Source organism: Oncorhynchus mykiss, chromosome 10, assembly GCF_013265735.2.
Source record: "Oncorhynchus mykiss isolate Arlee chromosome 10, USDA_OmykA_1.1, whole genome shotgun sequence".
NCBI classification, from domain to species: domain Eukaryota; kingdom Metazoa; phylum Chordata; class Actinopteri; order Salmoniformes; family Salmonidae; genus Oncorhynchus; species Oncorhynchus mykiss.
Window position 1 is genome coordinate 65,823,602 of NC_048574.1, and position 20,824 is coordinate 65,844,425.

Consider the following 20,824-nt stretch of genomic DNA (forward strand, 5'->3'; position numbering starts at 1 on the left):
AGCTCAATAAGTCACAGGTAGTTTTTTAAAAATGATTTCAAATAGTATTTGAACCGATAAGTTTGCGAGACTCTCGCTCCCTTCAGCAGTCCTATTATAGCAGCTGTAATAAACCGGAGAGAGTTTTTATGACATTGACTCCAACTTGCTGCTGATAGCAAATGTGCTCCTGGGAAGACAACTTTAGATCGCCATGTCGAATAGCAGCTCCTTTATTTCAACTAAGTGTACTCCTACTGTCTGTTCAGCCCAGCGTTGTGTTCGTTTTAACGTGTTTCTGAGTGGTAAATTGACCAATGAGAGAGAGCGGACTGCTCATATATTGGTCTCATATTGAAATATGACCCAGTCATAATGTAGTACTTTGGGTTTTGATATCCACATAAATCAACCAACACACGATACAAACCCAGCCGGGTGTTGTATAGCGTCAACAAAGATTTGCTAGGACTTTCAAGTACACCCAAATCCTACAGCTGTGTTTGGCTACAGTTGTAAATTAAATTACTGCTCTATGAAATTTAAGAGCAACGAGTCCACTCCTGTGTTTGCTGTCACTATGGAAACCAGAGTGCCCCTGTCATAATTCATAACTATACATTGCCATTGATTGCTGATGTATAAAGTAGTTTACACACGCAATGCAACATGTAGGAAATCATCATAATCAACTGCATTTTCCGTCAATTATGTTTTGTGTACATTAAAATGTATTGATTCTGTATTTATTGATACGATGATTTTACTCTGAAATGTAGAAGCATAATTCAAAATTCTGGTCTATAGAAAAAAATCAACCACACCATGTTGAGCTTTTCCAATATGATTTACACGGTTTTCCTGGCGTTGGCTGTTCAAAACTCAATAAAGCAGATTAAAACAAAACGAAACAAAAGTCAGGAAAGAGTTGACATTTTCCAAGAAAACCACAACGATACAACTGTCAAAGTCCTTCGAATTCAGAATTACAGTGGAACACAAATCAAATTCACTACAGCCTCTGGGAAGACTCTTTCATTCTCTGTTACTGTTCAAGACCTCTATTTCCACTGCTTATTGGAAGTGGAAGGAAAAGTGAACGGTCTCATTTCAAGGGCAGGCTCACTTGATGGAACTTGTAATATAAGTCAATGTGATATGCGACTGCTTAGGCCCTGAATAACATAAAGCATAGTTAGAAACCGAGGGTGAAACCTTGGAGACGTGCATATACAGGCTGTGACCCTTGATAACAGACAAGCCTGCAGTAAAAGTTACATTGACACCTATATGAAATGTAATATAAGTTGCAGCCATATTGTCTGACTCCACAGGGAACACTTGTGGATAGGGGAAATTATTCTTATTGGAATAACATTTATTTAACCACAGGCGTGGGGTGTAATTTCCTTCTCCACAAAGTGCTGTGGAGTTTTCCAGATTTTTTTAATGCAGGATGAGATGTATGCAAATGTAGCTAAATACTGACCTCTTGTGGTTAAGAAATGGCTTCAATACACACAAGCCTGCTGACAAAGACGGATCTATTGGAGCGTTTGGCACTGGCAATACAAATATTATCTTGTCATTTTTGGATGGATTACATTGTATAGCACTTTTCCCAATGTCTGAATGTTTTTTCAAAACCTATCAATAAATCCAATTTTCCATAGACTTAACAACAATGTTCTTGCATTTCTTATTTTCTCCTCTCGCCCTCTACACTACAGCCAATCAGCCAACCAGTCAGAAGTGAAACAGTCCAACTGAAGACTATGGAACCATGGAGATGCGGCAAGACCAGTATATCACCATTCTGTCCATAATAATCAACTCGAATATGTAGGCTACATATTGTTTGAGAAATTCATTTGTGAGTTAAAGGGACAGTCTTCACTTGAAACAATTACAAAGTGGATACCCTGCCTCTGTTTTGGTAAAAAAAAGCTGAGGGAAGGGTCTGGAGAAATGTAACCACTCTAAAATGCATAGATAGCGCAATGGATGCAAGGACTGACCACCCAAGATATCAAAATAGTTTTAAACATGTTTTGTAGCTAAATATGTGTAAACCAATACAATTTGATTTGGTTTGTTTGTTTACATTTGCAATGTTTACAAACAAGTTTATATTTTGCTTCTGATGGGGTACGACAGTTGAACTAAGCTTATGAGGCATTTATAAGTTATATTCTGCAAGAATCAATGGGCAACGGGTATTCACCCACCTCACCCACCACATTTTGTTGTGCCTTCAGAAAGTATTCATACCCCTTGACTTTTTAAACATTTTGTTGTGCCTTCAGAAAGTATTCATACCCCTTGACTTTTTACACATTTTGTTATGTTACAAAGTGGGATTCAAATTCAAAATTAATTGTATTTTTTTTGTCAACGACTTACACAAAATACTGTAACATTTGTTTAAAACATTTATGGAAAATAAAACACAAATGTATCTTGATTAGCTAAGTATTCAACACCCTGAGTCAATACATGCTAGCATCAAATTTGACAGCTGTGTGCAATAATGATAACATGATGCAGCCACCACCATGCTTGAAAGTATGAAGAGCGGTACTCAGTGATGTGTTGTGTTGGATTTGCCACAAACATGCAGCAATGCCTTGTATTCAGGACAAAAGTAACATTTCTTTGCCACATTTTTTTGCAGTATTACTTTAGTGCCCTGTTGCAAACAGGATGCATGTTTTAGAATATTTTATCATGTACAGGCTTCCTTATTTTCACTGTCCTTTAGCATTTAGGTTAGTATTGTGGAGTAACTACAATATTGTTGATCCATTTCTCCTATCACAGCCATTAAACTCTGTAACTGTTTTAAAGTCACCATTGGCCTCATGGTGAAATCCTTGAGCTGTTTCTTTCCTCTCCGGCAACTGAGTTAGGAATGATGCCTGAATCCTTTTAGTGACTGGGTGTATTGATACACCATCTAAAGTGTAATTCATAACTGCCCAATGTTCAAAGGGATATTCAACGTCTGCTTATTTGTTTTACCCATCTACCAATAAGTGCCCTTCTTTGCAAACCATTAGAAAACCTCCCTAGTCTGTGTGGTTGAATCTGTGCTTAACATTCACTGCTTGACTAAGGGGCCTTACAGATAATTGTATGTGTGGGGTACAGAGATGAGGTAGTCATTTAAAAGTCATGTTAAACACTATTATTGCACAGAGTGAGTCCATGCAATTTATTGTGTGACTTGTTCAGCAAATTTTAACTCTTGAACTAATTTAGGCTTGCCATAACAAAAGGGGTTGAATACTTATTGACTCAAGACATTTCAGCATTTCATTTTTAATTCATTTGTAAACATTTCTAAAAACATAATTCCACTTTACGATTATGGTGTATTGTGCGTACATCAGTGACAAAAAAATCTCAATTTAATCAATTTTAAATTCAGGCTGTAACACAACAAAATGTTGAAAAAGTCAAGGGGTGGGAATACTTTCGGAAGGAACTGTATCAATCATTTGTAAATACACAAATGGATGTACAGGTGTAGGATCTCAATTTGAGCCAGTTTGCTACAGCTTGAAAAAAATCCTGCAGCAACAAGAAATGTGAATTATGTGGATTATAATTATAAGACTTTTTTGTTGGGGTTGATAGATTTTTCTTAGGGCAAATCAAGTCTGATATTTCTCAGTGGAAATTACTTACTTTAGAAGCCGTTTTAAAACTCAAGTTTAAAGAATCCTTCTGTGCATGAATATGCTCACAACAAAATAATCAAATTAAGATCCTACATCTGTAGCAACTGCAGATTACCCCTTAAACATATAATGCATAATCATGCATAACAAATAATTATAGAAGGTAACAACATAATAAAGGCATTCAACTTTTCCCTAATGAATATGACAAACTCTGTGATGTCGCCAGTGTGAAAATGTACCACAAGATGGTACTATATCACTAACAATCACTTGAAGAGTACCGGTAGCCTCAATCAATACCATTTACACTGAACAAAAATATAAATGCAACATGTAAAGTCCTGGTCCCATGTTTCATGAGCTGAAATTAAAAGTCTCTGAACTTTTCGATATGCACAGTTAGCTTATTTCTCTCAAATGTTGTGCACAAATCTGTTTACATACCTGTTTGTGAGCATTTCAACTTTGCCAAGATCATCCATCCACCAAACAGGTGTGGCATATCAAGAAGCTGATTAAATAGCATGATCATTACACAGGTGCACCTTGTGCTGGGGACAATAAAAGACCACTTTAAAATGTGCAGTTTTGTCACACAAACACAATGCAACAGATGCAGATGCATCCATTGCAGTTTCCACTTCAAATAAATCAAGCGGTATTTACTTTGTGTTATACAGCTACCGAAAACTGAGAAATGGCCTTTCAGGGCTCTGAAAGTATATTATACTCAATAAAAGATGGCATTTTGCGGTTGACGCTTAATTATATAATTGACACTGTAGATTGGTGTTCCATGCTCTTCTATGGATGGGCCTTGTTTCATTGGAGGATCAGATGGGTTGATGTTAAGAATAGTTTATTAAGACACATTTTATATTTTGATTGGCCTATAGTAGCTCAATAAGTATGGGAGACCAGGGATGGTTGTAACACAGGATAGTTGTAACACTCAATATCTCCAATCAGGAACAAGCTAGAATCATGTGACTCACTGCACATGCTCAGTTTAGTCCTCAACCCTCATGAAGAAGCAAGTGGTAAGAAAGTACCTTTTTTAACCAAATTTGTTTTTGTGATGGCATCACCTGCTTTGTAGTTAGATTCACCAAACTTATATAAGGTTTATAACCAGGGTGTGTAGATATGTTTGGTGTATAGTGAACAAAAATATAAAACGCAACATGTAAAGCTTTGGTCCCATGTTTCATGAGCTGAAATAAAAGATCCCAGAAGTTATCCATTTGCACAAAAAGCTTATTTCTCTCAAATTTTGTGCACAAATTTGTTTACATCATTAAGCGTTATAGATAATCCCATCCACCTGACAGGTATAGCATACCAAGAAGCAGCATGATCATTACACAGGTGCACCTTGTGCTGGGGACAATAATAGGCCACTTTAAAATGTGCAGTTTTGTCACACAACACAATGACACAGATGTCACAAGTTTTGAGGGAGTGTGCAATTGGCATGTTGACTGCAGAAATGTCCACCAGAGCTGTTGCTAGAGAATTTTATGTTAAGTTCTCTACCATAAGCCGCCACCAATGTAATTTTAGAGAATTTGGCAGTACTTCCAACCGGCCTCACAGCTGCAGACCACGTATAACCACGCAAGTCCAAGACCTCCACATCTGGGTTCTTTACCTTCGGGATCATCTGAGGGGGTGCTGAGGAGTATTTCTGTCTGTAATAAAGCCTGTTTGTTGGGAAAAATACATTCTGATTGGCTGGGCATGGCTCCCCAGTAGGTGGCCCTGGCTGCCAAGTGGGTGGGCCTATGCCCTCCAAGGCCCACTCATGGCTGCACCCTTGCCCAGTCATGTGAAATACATAGATTAGGGCCTAATTTATTTATTTCAATTGACTGATTTCCATATATATGAACTCTAACTCATTCAAATATTTTAAATTGTTGCATGTTGAGTTTATATTTTTACTCAGGATATATACATTTTACACAGATTGCAGTCTGCTGTCAAGAAATAGTAGGGGAGTCCAGGGATGGTTGTTACACTTTTTGCATTTTTGTACATTTTTCTGAGATTGTTTGAGCTACTACATTTAAAATGTGATACAAACAACTACCATTTGTCAGCTACAACTTTGTATAGGTATCATCTCTCTAAACCAAACAGACATGGTGTGACTTCAGCTGTCTCAAATACATGGAGTGTAATATTACAATTTACCCCAACTCCCGGGTCAGTTGTAATAGGGCTTGAGAGAAAGATTTTAGCTACATGTTAAAACTTTAGCATTGCTAACTTACACTGAACAAAAATATAAACACAACATGCAACAATTTCTAAGATTTTACTGAGGTACAGTTTATATATGGAAATTGATCAATTTAAATTAACTCATTAGGACATAATCTATGGATTTCACATGACTGGGAATACAGATATGGATCTGTTGGTGACAGATACCTTTAACACAAAAGGTTGGGGTGTGGATCAGAAAACCAGTCAGTATCTGGTGTGACCACCATTTGCCTCATGCAGCGCAACACATCTGCATCGCATAGGGTTGATCAGGTTGTTACTGTGTTGATTGTGGCCTGTGGAATGATGTCCCACTCCTTTTCAATGGCTATGTGAAGCTGCTTGATATTAGCGGGAACTGGAACACTGGTACATGTCGATCCAGAGCATCCCAAACATGTTCAATGGTTGACATGTCTGGTGAGAATGCAGGCCATGGAAGAACTGGGACATTTTCAGCTTCCAGGAATTGGGTACAGATCCTTGCAACATGGGGCTGTGCATTATCATGCTGAAACATGAGGTGATGATGACAGATGAATGACACTGCAATGGGCCTCAGGATGTCATCACTGTATCTCTGTGCATTGAAATTGACATCGATAAAAAGCAATTGTGTTCGTTGTCCATAGCTTATACCTGCCCATACCATAACCTCACCGCCACCTTGGGGCACTCTGTTCACAACATTGACATCACCCACACGACGCCATACACGGTGTCTGCCATCTACCTGGTACAGTAGAAACCAGGATTAATCTGTGAAGAGAAAACTTCTCCACTGTGCCAGTGGCTCTTAAAGGTGAGCATTTTCCCACTAGTCGGTAACGATGCTGAACTGCAGTCAAGACCCTGGTGAAGACTGCGAGCACGCAGATGAGCATCCCTGAGACAGTTTCTGACCGTTTGTGCAGTAATTCTTCGGTTGTGCAAACCCACAGTCATAAGCTGTCATCAAACCCACAGTCATCAGCTGTCCGGGTGGCTGGTCTCATATGATCCCACAGGTGAAGAAGCCGGATGTGGAGGTCTTGGGCTTGCGTGGTTATACGTGGTCTGCAGCTGTGAGGCCAGTTGGAAGTACTGCCAAATTCTCTAAAATGACGTTGGAGGCGGCTTATGGTAGAGAAATTAACATTAAATTCTCTAGCAACAGCTTCGGTGGACATTCCTGCAGTCAGCATGTCAATTGCACGCTCCCTCAAAACTTGAGTTATCTGTGGCATTGTGTTGTGTGGTAAAACGGCACATTTTAAAGTGGCCTTTTATTGTCCCAAGCACAAGGTGCACCTGTGCTGTTTAATCAGCTTCTTGGTATGCTATACCTGTCAGGTGGATGGATTATCTTGGCAAAGGAGAAACGCTTACTAACAGGGATGTAAAAACATTTGTGCACAGAATTTGAGAGATATAAGCTTTTTGTACAGATGGATAACGTCTAGGATCTTTTATTTCAGCTCATAAAACATGGGACCAACATTTATATGTTATGTTTATATTTTTGTTCACTATACACCAAACATATCTACACACACTGGTTATAAAGCTCATATACGTTTGGTGAATCTAACTACAAAGCAGGTGATGCCATCACAAAAACACATTTGGTTAAAAAAGTACTTTCTTACCTCTTGCTCCTTCATGAGGGTTGAGGACTAAACTGAGCATGTGCAGTGAGTCACATGATTCTAGCTTGTTCCTGATTGGAGATATTGAGTGTTACAACTATCCTGTGTTACAACCATCCCTGGTCTCCCATACTTATTGAGCTACTATAGGCCAATCAAAATATAAAATGTGTCTTAAACTATTCTTAACATCAACCCATCTGATCCTCCAATGAAACAAGGCCCATCCATAGAAGAGCATGAAACACCCACTACAGTGTCAATTACATCATTAAGAGTCAACCGCAAAATGCCATCTTTTATTGAGTATGATATACTTCAGAGCCCCAAAAGGCCATTTCTCAATTTTCGGTAGCTGTATAACACAAAGTAAATACCGCTTGATTTGTTTAAAGTGGAACTGCAACGGATAAAATTGTGCTATCGAACAATAAGAAGCAATTGATTTAACACACTAAGTAGATGATTACATTTGGCTGTGACGGTTACTTTCACAGCCAACCAGCTCTCAATCAGCAGTCAGTGGAGCTCCTCTGCGTGTCAACAAGGAAAGGAGCCAAGTCAAGGCAAAGGTTACAGCTATAGAGAAACTTGCATTTCCCTTCCAACTGGTTCATTTACTGCATGCATCACTTGCATTTCAATATACCCAGACAGACACTCCATTTAAACAGTACGAGCATCCACCACATCTGATTGCAACACTCACAGCAATTCAGATGCTTTAGAGAGTTTCAGTGAAAGGCAACATTCAGTATCAGGCATTCGTTCATTCGCTCTTGGATGGTTGTCTATTGAAATGCAAAATGGCTGATATACAACCAATGAAAAGAAAATTTAAAAAACACATTGAAAACACATATACTAAAAATGTAGCCTACTCCTTCAAGCCTGCTAAATTGGAATTATACGTTATTCTGGATGTGAACAAACGCTGCTTGTCCGCTAGACTGTAAAACCATGATTCATAAAATAAAACAAATGAAATATAAACAGCAACTGAAATATGTTATTAAAGTCATGTGAACATTATAATGTCATGTGAACATGTGAACATTAACATTATGGTTAATAAGTGATAAGCAGTAATGGGCAGTTCATGTACTTTTCTACAGCATATATGAACTAAATCTGTCTGAGACTGAGAGGTTTGGTTTGGATCACTCCCCAATGCTGGCCTCCTCTTTTAGGCCTCTAACGTACTTGCATGTATGCATGGCGTTATTTTCGTGCTTGTGCAGGGTGCGGACTTAATCAATGCCCTTGGTTATTTCTCTGGTTTACAGGCTGAGAGGAGAGAGGGGAGAGATGGTCATACTCTTAGCATGGGGTAGAGTAGGGATAAAGACTCCTCTGTTTTCTGTTTTCTACTTACTAAATGTACCCAATGAAAACGGGTCAGAAGCTACTGCCGTTCCTGGGGAGAGTACTAAATAAGGTAGGGGCTAATTTAATCAGCAGATAATGTTATGCAATTGGAAATATAATAATGTTGGGGAGTTATAAGTAAATTACCACGAGTTATAACTAATGATGAATGATGAATTATTATAATTGGATGATTAAAAAATAATCATTCGTTTTCGATTTCGGTTTCGATTATTTGGGTTGAATGCTGTAACAACACAGAATAAAACAATTAATAAAAGTACCATGATGGTAGTGACTGCCCATTACTGCTTATCACTTATTAACCATAATGTTAATGTTCACATTACTTTAATAACATATTTCAGTTGCTGTTTATATTTCATTTGTTTTATTTTATGATTGTATTATTTAATTCCAAGTCATCATCTCATCCCTACAGAGCTGCTGAATATTCTGTCTGACAAAATCATTCATTTGTATCTCTTCGGAGTAAATAAGGCATACTTCTATGACTGAATACGAACTTTCGATCACTTAGATCAGTGTTTTTCAGGTAGCGATACCCTGTCAAGCATCAGCTGCTCTCTAAATCCCCTCACGATCGCGCATTCTTCTGCCGTTTACCTTAGCAGGCACACAGAAAAGATAGACATGACAAGTAGATGCGCAGTGGATTATGGTCATTGTAGTTAATTACTACGATTTACGCTCTGAAATATGCAGGATAATGGCCTGTTGGAAACGACAACTCCCTACTACTCCCCACACAGTTCAGGCTGGATCTGATTTATCTCTCGAGATACTGCCATTTGTGCATTGACCTCACAGAAAAAATCGAACGAAATGGAATTCAAGTAATTAAACCAAAATGTCGGTTAATTGCTCAGCACTAGTTATAACTGCAATGTACAGAAGTGAAGTTTATAAGGCTGCAATCATTGTACCGTGGGAATCTTTGCAATAAATGGGTTATGGTAATATAATTGAAATGCAAATAGTATTGAATCTATTTAAAGCACAAGGTTTAATTATTTAGTGGCATAAGCGACATAGAAAATAGGCTGTATATATCCACCAATCTTTGACATAACAGATGAATGCAATATTTATGTCCAGTATCAATATTGTTGCAAATTGAAAAATGTTATAGAGGATGTCGAACTTATGCAAGGTTCAAATTCTACAATCAACAACATCATAACACTATGTGAATCAGGATTCCTACTTAAAGTGCCTTCAGAAAGTTTTTACATCCCTTGACTTTTTCCACATTTTGTTGAGTTACAGCCTGACTTGAACATTTATACAATGTAGATGCTTTTGTCAGTAGCCTACACACAATGCCCTGTAAGGTCAAAGTGGACTTCTATATTTTTTATTTGACAAATGAATACAATATTTAAAGTTGAAATGACCTGAGTCAAAAACTATTCAACCTCTTTGTTTATGGCAAGTCTAAATAAGTTCAGGAGTACAAGCTAAGCTACAGTACTGTTTTGCTAGCACAGACTGGAATATGTTCCGGGATTCCTCCGATGGCATTGAGGAATACACCACATCAGTCTTTGGCTTCATCAATAAGGGCATTGGTGGCGTCCTCCCCACAGTGCCTGTATGTACATACCCCAACCAGAAGCCATTAATTACAGGCAACATCCACAGAGAGCTAAAGGCTAGAGCTACTGCTTTCAAGGAGCATGACTCTATTTTTATTTTATTTTACTAAGCAAGTCAGTTAAGAACAAATTCTTATTTTCAATGACGGCCTAGGAACAGTTGGTTAATTGCCTGTTCAGGGGCAGAACGACAGATTTGTACCTTGTCAGCTCGGGGATTTGACCTTCCGGTTACTAGTCCAACGCTCTAACCACTAGGCTACTCTGCCGCCCCTCTAACCCAGAAGCTTATAAGAAATCCTGCTATGCCCTCCGACCAACCATCAAACAGGCAAAGCATCAATACAGGACTAAGATCGAATCGTACTACACCGGCTCTGACGCTTGCCGGATGTGGCAGGGCCTGCAAACCATTACAGACTACAAAGGGAAGCACAGCCCAGAGCTGGCCAGTGACACGAACCTACAAGACAAGCTAAACTACTTCTATGCTCGCTTCGAGGCAAATAACACTGAAACATGCATGAGAGCACCAGCTGTTCCGGAAGACTGTGTGATCACGCTCTCCGCAGATAATCTGAGTAAGACCTTTAAACAGGTCAACATTCACAAGGCTGCAGGGCCAGATGGATTACCAGGACATGTACTGCGAGCATGCGCTGACCAACTGGCAAGTACCTTCACTGACATTTTCAACCACTCCCTGTCCGAGTCTGTAATACCAACATGTTTTAAGCAGACCACCACAGTGCCTGTGTCCAAGAACACTAAGGTAACCTGCCTAAATGACTACCAACCCATAGCACCCACGTCTGTAGCCATAAAGTGCTTTAAAAGGCTGGTCATGGTTCACATCAACACCATTATCCTAGAAACCCTAGACCCACACTAATTTGCATACCGCCCCAACAGATCCACAGATGATGCAATCTCTATCGCACTCCACACTGCCCTTTCCCACCTGGACAAAAGGAACACCCATGTGAGAATGCTATTCATTGACTACAGCTCAGCGTTCAACAACATAGTGCCCTCAAAGATCATCAATAAGCTAAGGACCCTGGGACTAAACATCTCCTTCTACAACTGGATCCTGAACTTCCTGATGGGCCGGCCCCAGGTGGTAAGGGTAAGTAACAACACATCCGCCACATTGATCCTCAACACAGGGGCCCCTCAGGGGTGCGTGCCCAGTCTTTGTCTGTACTCCCTTTTCACTCATGACTGCATGACCAGGCACGACTCCAGCACCATCATTAAGTTTGCCGATGACAGAACAGTGGTAGGCCTAATCACCGACAACGACGAGACAGCCTATAGGGAGAGACGTGGCCGTGTGGTGCCAGGACAACAAACTCTACCTCAACGTGATCAAGACAAAGGAGATGATTGTGGACTACAGGAAAAAGAGGACTGAGCACACCCCCTATTCTCATTGACAGGGCTGCAGTGGAGCAGGTTGAGAGCTTCAAGTTCCTTGGTGTCCACATCACCAACATACTAACATGGTCCAAGCACACAGTCATGAGGAGGCCACGACAAAACCTATTCCCCCTCAGGAGACTGAAAAGATTTGGCATGGGTCCTCAGATCCTCAAAAGGTTCTACAGCTGCACCATCGAGAGCATCCTAACTGGTTGCATCACTGGTATGGCAACTGCTCGGCCTCTGACCGCAAGGCATGACAGAGGGTAGTGCGAACGGCCCAGTACATCACTGGGGCCAAGCTTCCTGCCATCCAGAAACTCTATACCAGGCGGTGTCAGAGGTAGGCCCTAAAAATTGTCAAAGACTCCAGCCACCGTAGTCATAGACTGTTCTCCCTGCTACTGCATGGCAAGTGGTACCGGAGTGCCAAGTCTAGGTCCAAGAGGCTTCTAAACAGCTTCTACCCCCAAGCCATAAGACTCCTGAACATCTAATCAAATGGCTTCCCAGACTATTTGCATTGCACCCCCCCCCCCTTTACATCGCTTCTACTCTCTGTTGTTATCATCTATGCATAGTCACTTTAATAACTCTACATACACGTACCGTTGAAGTCAGAAGTTTGCATACACCTTAGCCAAATACATTAAACTCAGTTTTTCACAATTCCTGACTTATAATCCTGGTAAAGATTCCTGTCTTAGATCAGTTAGGATCACCACTTTATTTTAAGAATGTGAAGTGTCAGAATAATAGTAGAGAGAATTGTTTATTTCAGCTTGTATTTCTTTAATCACATTCCCAGTGGGTCAGAAGTTTACGTACACTCAATTAGTATTTGGTAGCATTGCCTTTAAATTGTTTAACTTGGGTCAAACATTTTGGGTAGCCTTCCACAAGCTTCCCACAATAAGCTGGCCATCTATTTTGTGAAGTGCACCAGACCCTCCTGCAGCAAAGCACCCCCACAACATGATCCTGCCACCCCCATGCTTCACGGTTGGGATGGTGTTCTTCAGCTTGCAAGCCTCCCCCTTTTTCCTCCAAACATAACAATGGTCACTATGGCCAAACAGTTCTATTTTTGTTTAATCAGACCAGAGGACATTTCTCCAAAAAGTATGACCTTTGTCCCCATGTGCAGTTGCAAACCGTAGTCTGGCTTTTTTATGGCGGTTTTGGAAGTGTCTTTTTCCTTGCTGAGCGGCCTTTCAGGTTATGTCAATATAGGACTCGTTTTTACTGTGGATATAGTTACTTTTGTACCTGTTTCCTCCAGCATCTTCACAGGGTCCTTTGCTGTTGTTCTGGAATTGATTTGCACTTTTCGCACCAAAGTATGTTCATCTCTAGGAGACAGAACGTGCCTCCTTCCTGAGCGGTATGACGGCTGCGCGGTCCCATGGTGTTTATACTTGCGTACTATTGTTTGTACCGATGAACGTGGTACCTTCATGCGTTTGGAAATTGTTCTGTCATCTGTATTATTTTTTAACTGCATTGTTGGTTATGGTCTCATAAGTAAGCATTTCACTGTAAGGTCTACACCTATTGTATTGGGGCGCAAAATTGTATTTCATTTGATTCGGTCATGTTATTTATGGGTGTGCTTGTAATAGTTAAGAATTGGGAGGGGGGGTTCAGGATAAAAAGAAACGGAATGGAGCTAAGCACAGGAAAAATCCTAGAGGAAAACCTTGTTCTGTCTGCTTTTCACCAGACACCGGGAGCTGAATTCACCTTTCAGCAGGAGAATAACCTAAAACACAAGGCCAAATCTATAGTGGAGTTGCTCACAAAGAAGACGGAGTCTCAACTTACTGTTGAGGGTTAGAATTGTACAATTGGTGAATTTTCGAAATTTGGTTGTGCATCAGCAGTTTTCCTCTTCTTATATGTCACTCACCGACAGTCACTCAATTAATCAAATTTTATTTGTCACATGCACATGGTTAGCAGATGTTAATGCGAGTGTAGCGAAATGCTTGTGCTTCTAGTTCCGACCATGCAGTAATAACCAACGAGTAATCTAACCTAACAATTCAGTCACTCAATTAGTCCATATCAGTTAACATTTTGAAGATTGGTAAATTAGTCAAATTAGCCTAGCCAAGTATTTTAACTTTTAGTAATCATGGCTGAATTACGTGCCCAGGGACCCTGACCTCCAGGGGGCCCCCATTGATTTTATTAATCACGCTCACTCAGATATCATATCTCTTAATAAATGTAATCTAAAATGTAATCTACGTAATCACCAAAACAAATTATTTATCACGAGGGCCATAAGTAATGCTGCCTACTCCAAGAAAGGTTGAAATCTCACCTTTCTGATAAAAATAGTTATAAATTGCTGAGGTGTAGTCACTTTTGAGGACACAAGCTCAAGTGCACAAGTAAAAATATGATTCTTATTTTGTATGTATTTCCTATTCAACAAAACTGTATGAATAACACATGAAATATAGTATAATGAAATTATAAATATTAATAGCTATAAGATTTCACCTTCCTTATAACTGTAAAATACATATTTGTATGTCTAGTATTAGATAAAATATGCAGGTCTCTCTTGATCAAAACGTCTGCCCCCACCGCTGTGAACGTCACACAAGCGAGCTCTAGCTTGGCTTCCTGAACTCGCCTTTCATCTTACTATTGTCTGTCTAGGACAAACAAAATGTGTTTTTTGTTTAAAAACGATTCATATTTTTAGATTACTGTAATAAAGTTGGTTATAAATCGATCTCTGAATGTGCTCGAGCGACAAAAACCACTATATCCTGTTGCGCTACGATGTCAGGATTTTAAGGCATGTGCTTTGTCAGCGGCTGTGATGTATGGTTTAGTCAGGAGTTGATGGACAGTCGGAAGAGCGAATGAAATGGTAAGAGGGACGTCCCAGCTTCAAGTGGTGTCAGATTTCACATCATAAACAAAGATTATGGATATACATGTCTCGCTGTCTTGACAATGTTGTCAACGAAGCGGTACGGTGTGCTGTCTAGATCCCGCCTATTATTTATTTGGATTGGTGGATACATCTAATTATTGTAATCTCTTTTGAAAATTCCACGTCAACTGCCTGTATTCAATGGAGATGCTACACTACTGGCCTCATGTAATGAATATGCATAGCCATCTCGAGACAACACCCATATAAAGTGTTTTTTCTCAAAATTGCCGGGATGTCACGTGCCCTGCTTATATCAATATACTCGTAACAATTTAACCATTCGGAAACTATTATTGGATGAAATAAACCTACCGTAGCACATTTTTGGTTTACCAAATTCAACACTCTCTCATTGACTTCCATACAAAAACCCTTTGCTTGGTGGGCGAAACAACGAAAAAACGCCACCTACTGAAAGGAGACATCTTTCCGCCGAGTTGGGCATCTCTATTCCTCTTCCTCTCTGTCCTAAATCACACAGGCGGAAGAGATACACTAATGAGTCGTTATGAACCCGCGTTACCGCTCGATGCAAGCCATTTTGATCTACGGTGTCCACAGGTCGATTTTATAAGCGAACGTATGCGTGGGACTTTACATCTTTAACATGGCATAAGTCATGGCAAAATGTATCCAATTGCAAGAAATTAGCTTTTAAGCTGCACAGCCCATAACAAAATGTGTAGAATTGCAGGACATTGCAATAAAAAGTTATGTAAAGCAAACATATTTGTTTGCGTTTTGTTAATAAATAAATATTCTAACAGATCCCTCTGTACATGTTGAAGTTTTTCATCTCGGTGCTGAGTTAATGTGTAGTGGCAAATTGTAGATCTAATAGGCTACGTGTTTTGTTGATCAACTGAGGTAAATGAAGCTACAGCAACCAATGTGATAATGGCTGGGTACATATTTGTCTGTATTTGCTATCCTCCAAATAGCATTTTAGATTTGTTTTATTTGATAGAAATGCAATATAAACTTTCAAAAAATGTCCCTCCACCCCCTCTGGACCTTACTAAAACTCAGACCCTGCTTATGGCCCTAACGGGAATACATTTTTTTGTGGGTTGGATTTGTAGTTAATGTTAAAATGTATTTATATATTAATGACTGGGGTGACTTTGGAGACATTCTAACCAATTATACATTATGTCGTCCTATTTACAGCTTGATCAAAATGAAGGCACTACTCATTGCTGCAATTCTCTTGGTTGGACTGTTGGCAATGGGCAGCGAGGCCATTCCATCAAACCGCTGGTCCTGCTACAAGAAAGTCTTGAAGGACAGGGACTGTCGCAATGTTGGCATCTCCAACGGAGTTGCGACCATGCGACCCATCGATTCCCTGCAGAACCATTTCTGGGAGGGGAACAAATGCGACATGGTGTGCTACTGTAACTTCAGTGAGCTCCTCTGCTGCCCAAGGTACAGCAATTCCATTCTCCGCCAGTAGGCGGCGCCCATGTTCAGCACACATATTCAGTCTATGCTAATACAGTTCTGGAACAGTGGATGGCTCTGTGGTGCTGTTATGTGCACTGGAGGCCGAATGGAGGCCGGCGGGCAATTATAGTTGGGAACGAATTGGATCCAGTCACAGGCTGCCCAGTGAACACTGCCTACATTGTGATTATCATAAGCCACCTATTAATACAGGCAGGCACGTGTGCTGCCTTGCAGTGAGCTGTGATGTGGAGTTGACTTTTGTTTCACTGGTCAGTTAAAAGGTCATTTGTGCTGTTTTTACATCATGGCCTTTGCTCGTGTAATGCAAATACGCTATGGCTAGGCCTATGCATTTTGGCTGTTTTTAGTCAGCTGTTGACTACAGAGAAGTGTTTTTCCTTTAAAGAGGCACTATATGCCTGGAAATCAAACAGATACACAGAGCTTATCAGTTTGCAATCACAGTTGATCAGGTTATCACTTGAAAAAAATGCCATTCTTGACTAGATGCTTCCTTCATTAACTAGGCCATTCTCTCCTGAATCACATGGTCCATCCACTAGAAAGTCATAGACAGTTTACCATAGTCTTGGATTCCAGGCTAATAGGACAAACTACTAAACACATGTTTTTATTTTTCATGTTGTTCCAGGGATGTCTTCTTTGGACCCAAAATCTCCTTTATAATTCCATGCAAAACCATCTGAGCCATCAGTCGTTTGAATGGACAGTGAACACAGACGGTGCAATCTTCTGAATTAAAACAAGAGTAAAGAGTAAATGGGGCCAAGGGGGATGGGCCCATCCATTCCGGACTACAGAATGACATGCATTTCATTCTTCACTTGGAGACAGCTACAACAACGACAAGTTCAGAAAGGCTGGAGCTAAAATAAAAGCACAAGCTTTGAAGCTGAAAAAAAAGAGGCCCATCTTTCACAATACTTGGGCCTACAAATAAAATGCATTATTTTCAGTCTCAAATACAGCACCCAGTATATTTAGTATCTGTGAAAACAATTCAATAAATGCAACCAGTGTCCCTCCTTTGCAAGGCTACAGTTCAACACTTGTACATCTGACTTGGCAGACCCTTCATTTGGCATTCGCAATGATGTGACACCCCCATTATCTACAACTAAACGTAAACAGATAGTTGTAGTACAGTAATACCACGAGTGTGCCTTTATATTGAGTTGTTGCACATCCAAAAATATTATTCAATAGTTAATAGTATGCCATTTGTGAGAGACATTCCATTTTATATTCAAGGCTATTAAATGCCATAAATGTCAGCAGGATCATAAAATGTGATGTTGTGATGAGCCTATGAAAGATGATTTTACATGGCTGAAACAAGTAGGCTGTTCAACTGTATTGTACATTTCTTTGCAAAAGGATTATAGTACTGTGTGTGTTACTAGGCCTAACTAACTGTAAGTCCTTCTGGATCCGAGTGTCTGCTAAATGACTCAAATGTGAATAACATAGCACTTACAGATCACCTAGACTGGTGGAGCTGTTTAAACAAGTTGTTCTACTGCTCCATGACATCTCCCTGTACTTATCCAATGATTTTGTGTCAATTACAACACTGTATGTGAGAATATTAATAAACAGATCGGTTTGAGTGTTATTTTGCCTGCAGGACTTACTTGTTGTATTATGAAACCACCTGTGTAGCTCATGTTTCCTTTGTGAGCTTGTTATGTTTCAATTTGTTGTTGATAAACTTGCTTTTGTCAGTCAGTTGCAAAACATCACTGATTAATATTGTTGTAATTAGAAGAGATTGTTCTACTGCTCTATGTAAACAAACTGAATTAAGGCTCTTGAGTGGATAAGATTTATTCACGGATTCACTGTTATTCTCAGTCACTGATAATAGATTCCAGTAACTGTAGAATAGGCCCACAGTGAAGGATGTCAAATCGCACAAATGCATCTCACCATTATATATATATATTAATGTATATATTTTTTTACCTTTATTTAACTCGGCAAGTCAATATAGAACAAATTCTTATTTACAATGACGGTCTACACCGGCCAAACCCGGATGACTCTGGTCCTGTTGTTCGCCGCCCTATGGAACTCCCAATTGGAACCAGGGTGTCTGTAGTGACGCCTCAAGCACTGAGATGTAGTGCCTTAGACCGCTGCGCCACTCGGGAGCCCAAAGTACTTCACTACTTCAGTCCTCAGTTCAAAGTCAACACACATAAACCACCCATAAACTGCTATCCTGTTTTTTCCCTATGTCTAAAATCATATACAAGTTGAGACAAATCAATCCACTGTTTGCAATGTAACTCGTGCGAAAAACTCAGCACTGAAGATGGTAATTGGAGAGGAATCGAGCCTGCACTCTCCTGCCACCTTTTATACCTATGTTTGACACCCTGTGGATAAAGTCATCTGCTTCCCACAATGAGGATCCAGTGTGAATAGGTCCTCGGGTCCTGGGAGTATGTGAAAGGGTGTTTTGTCAGTTGGGCTCATTGGTAAACAACTGGGGGGCTTACAGTTTTATGCTAATGCTGATGGTCTTGTCAGCTCCTTTTGCTTGTGAGGCTATGTGTTTTTACTATGGGGCTGGGTGAGAACGGCTGTGTTGGTGAGGCTAGAAAGGAAAACTTGAGCATCTACTTTACATCTTTTGTCTTGTGGCCTTATCTTTCATTTGATATCTAACCATTTGGTATGCTATTTGTCCACATTTACTATAGGTTAGCCACAAATTCACCTCTGTCAATTTTTTTTTTACAGTGCTTAATTGTGACTTTCCAATTTGCCCAGCTACTGGTGTAGGCCTCTGGGGTGGCAGGTAGCCTATCGGTTAAGAGTGTTAGGCCAGTAATCGAAAGGTCACTGGTTTGAATCCCTGTGCCGACTAGATAAAAAAATCTGTCTGTGCCCTTGAGCAAGGCACTTAACCCTAATTGCTCCAAGGTTGCCATCAATAATGGCTTATCCTTGGCTGTGACCCCACGATCCAAGGGTGACTCGGGGGGAATGGGATATGCAAAAAGCAAATTTATACATGTGTGAAATAGGACCAACCTAATTATAATTAACATGAGTCACTTGTTGGCAAGCGTAAACAAGGGCCTACTATGTCATAAGCATACTACTATTTTGGTGCTATGGAATGAGAATAAAAAACTTTACTGTACTGGGAGATCCTTGGACCTTCTAGGAATCTTCCTCTCCAAGTGCAGCTGCTATGGCGGCATTCAACATAGTGGCAACATGGACGCTCAGCCTCATTGACACTTGAGCAGCTGAGGCCTGCAGGAGAAAAGGCAATAAATCTTGACATACAACCCCAACAACTCTGTTTACTTTTTCTCCTCCTGACACACTTAAACCGGTTTGAGCTGAACTGCTCCAGTTCTGCTGAGGCCCTGGCTGTGAGAAAGCAAAACAGAACAGGAGGAATGAAGCAGAGTTGTGGCTTGATGGAGTACAGCTATGACCGGAAGTTACTTTTCAAAAGCATAACTGGTTAGCAGAGCATTATAGCTAACTCCAACCCTTTTTCTAACCTGTCCTGAATCCCCTAACCTGCTACCTTAATTCTCCTGACCTACTGAATAAATTATCCTAACCCGCTACGAAAAAAGTCACTTCAGGTTGTAATTGTATAGGCTACCACCTAGTTTCTAAGAGTGTAGAGCAAGGAGAAGTTCTCCATAAATGATTTAGACATTGGACTACTACTTTAATGTAGTAAATCTAGAAAGCTGACCACAACAATTGGCCACCAATCTCGAGCTCGCCACACACCTGGACTAATTAGTTATAAAATGGGTACATTTATTGCTGATGCATCAAAATAGCTCAGGTATGTTGCCTAATAGGTCTATCTGAAATTGCAGCTAAGGACATGGTAACAGTAGCTAGCAAACACACATTGATTATGTGATAATGTACATCAGTTTGTGAGAATAAACATACTTGTCTGTAGTATTGATTGCTGCACTGATTGATTAGGGGAAAATTATCATGCTGGCTGCAACCTGGTCTCAGAGCATTACGTATTATTTTGTACCCTCTATTTGGTATGAATTGTTATTTTCGTATGGTATGTATTAATTTGTGGATGTCCATCACCCATTTTGTATGATTTGTTACACGTTACAATTCATATTATATTTAACAAATGCAAACGTACAATATGTTACGAATTTGTGAAATGAATATGTGAAACATACAATATGTTATGAATTAGCAAAGCATATGATATGCTATGCATTCTAGCTAGGTGGCAAGGTGGCTAATGTTAGCAAGTTGGCTGACTTTAGCTAAGCTAGGGGTTAGGGTTTCGTTTAGGAGTTAGGTCAAAGTTAGGGTTAGCTAAAAGGGTTTTAAGGTTAAGTTTGGGGGAAGGGTTAGCTAACATGCTAAGTAGTTGCAAAGTAGCTAAAAAGTAGTACA

The 20,824-nt window shown here is 40.0% G+C and overlaps 1 protein-coding gene across 3 annotated transcripts in view; it reads left to right on the top strand.

The window, feature by feature from the left end:
- Positions 1–18,020, top strand: part of LOC110534496 (scrapie-responsive protein 1) — a 30,263-nt gene extending 12,243 nt beyond the window's left edge. The window contains exons 1-3 of one of the 3 annotated variants that reach the window (XM_036933623.1): positions 1,829–1,852; positions 16,106–16,363; positions 17,037–18,020. In XM_036933623.1, the coding sequence (XP_036789518.1) occupies positions 16,116–16,363; positions 17,037–17,091 (303 nt within the window). In that variant the 5' untranslated portion in view covers positions 1,829–1,852; positions 16,106–16,115 and the 3' untranslated portion in view covers positions 17,092–18,020. Of the gene's footprint in view, positions 1–1,828; positions 1,853–8,807; positions 9,003–16,105; positions 16,364–17,036 lie in introns of those variants that run through there. The other 2 variants (XM_021619374.2, XM_036933622.1) reach the window with 2 other exon arrangements.
- Positions 18,021–20,824: the final 2,804 nt, after the last annotated feature.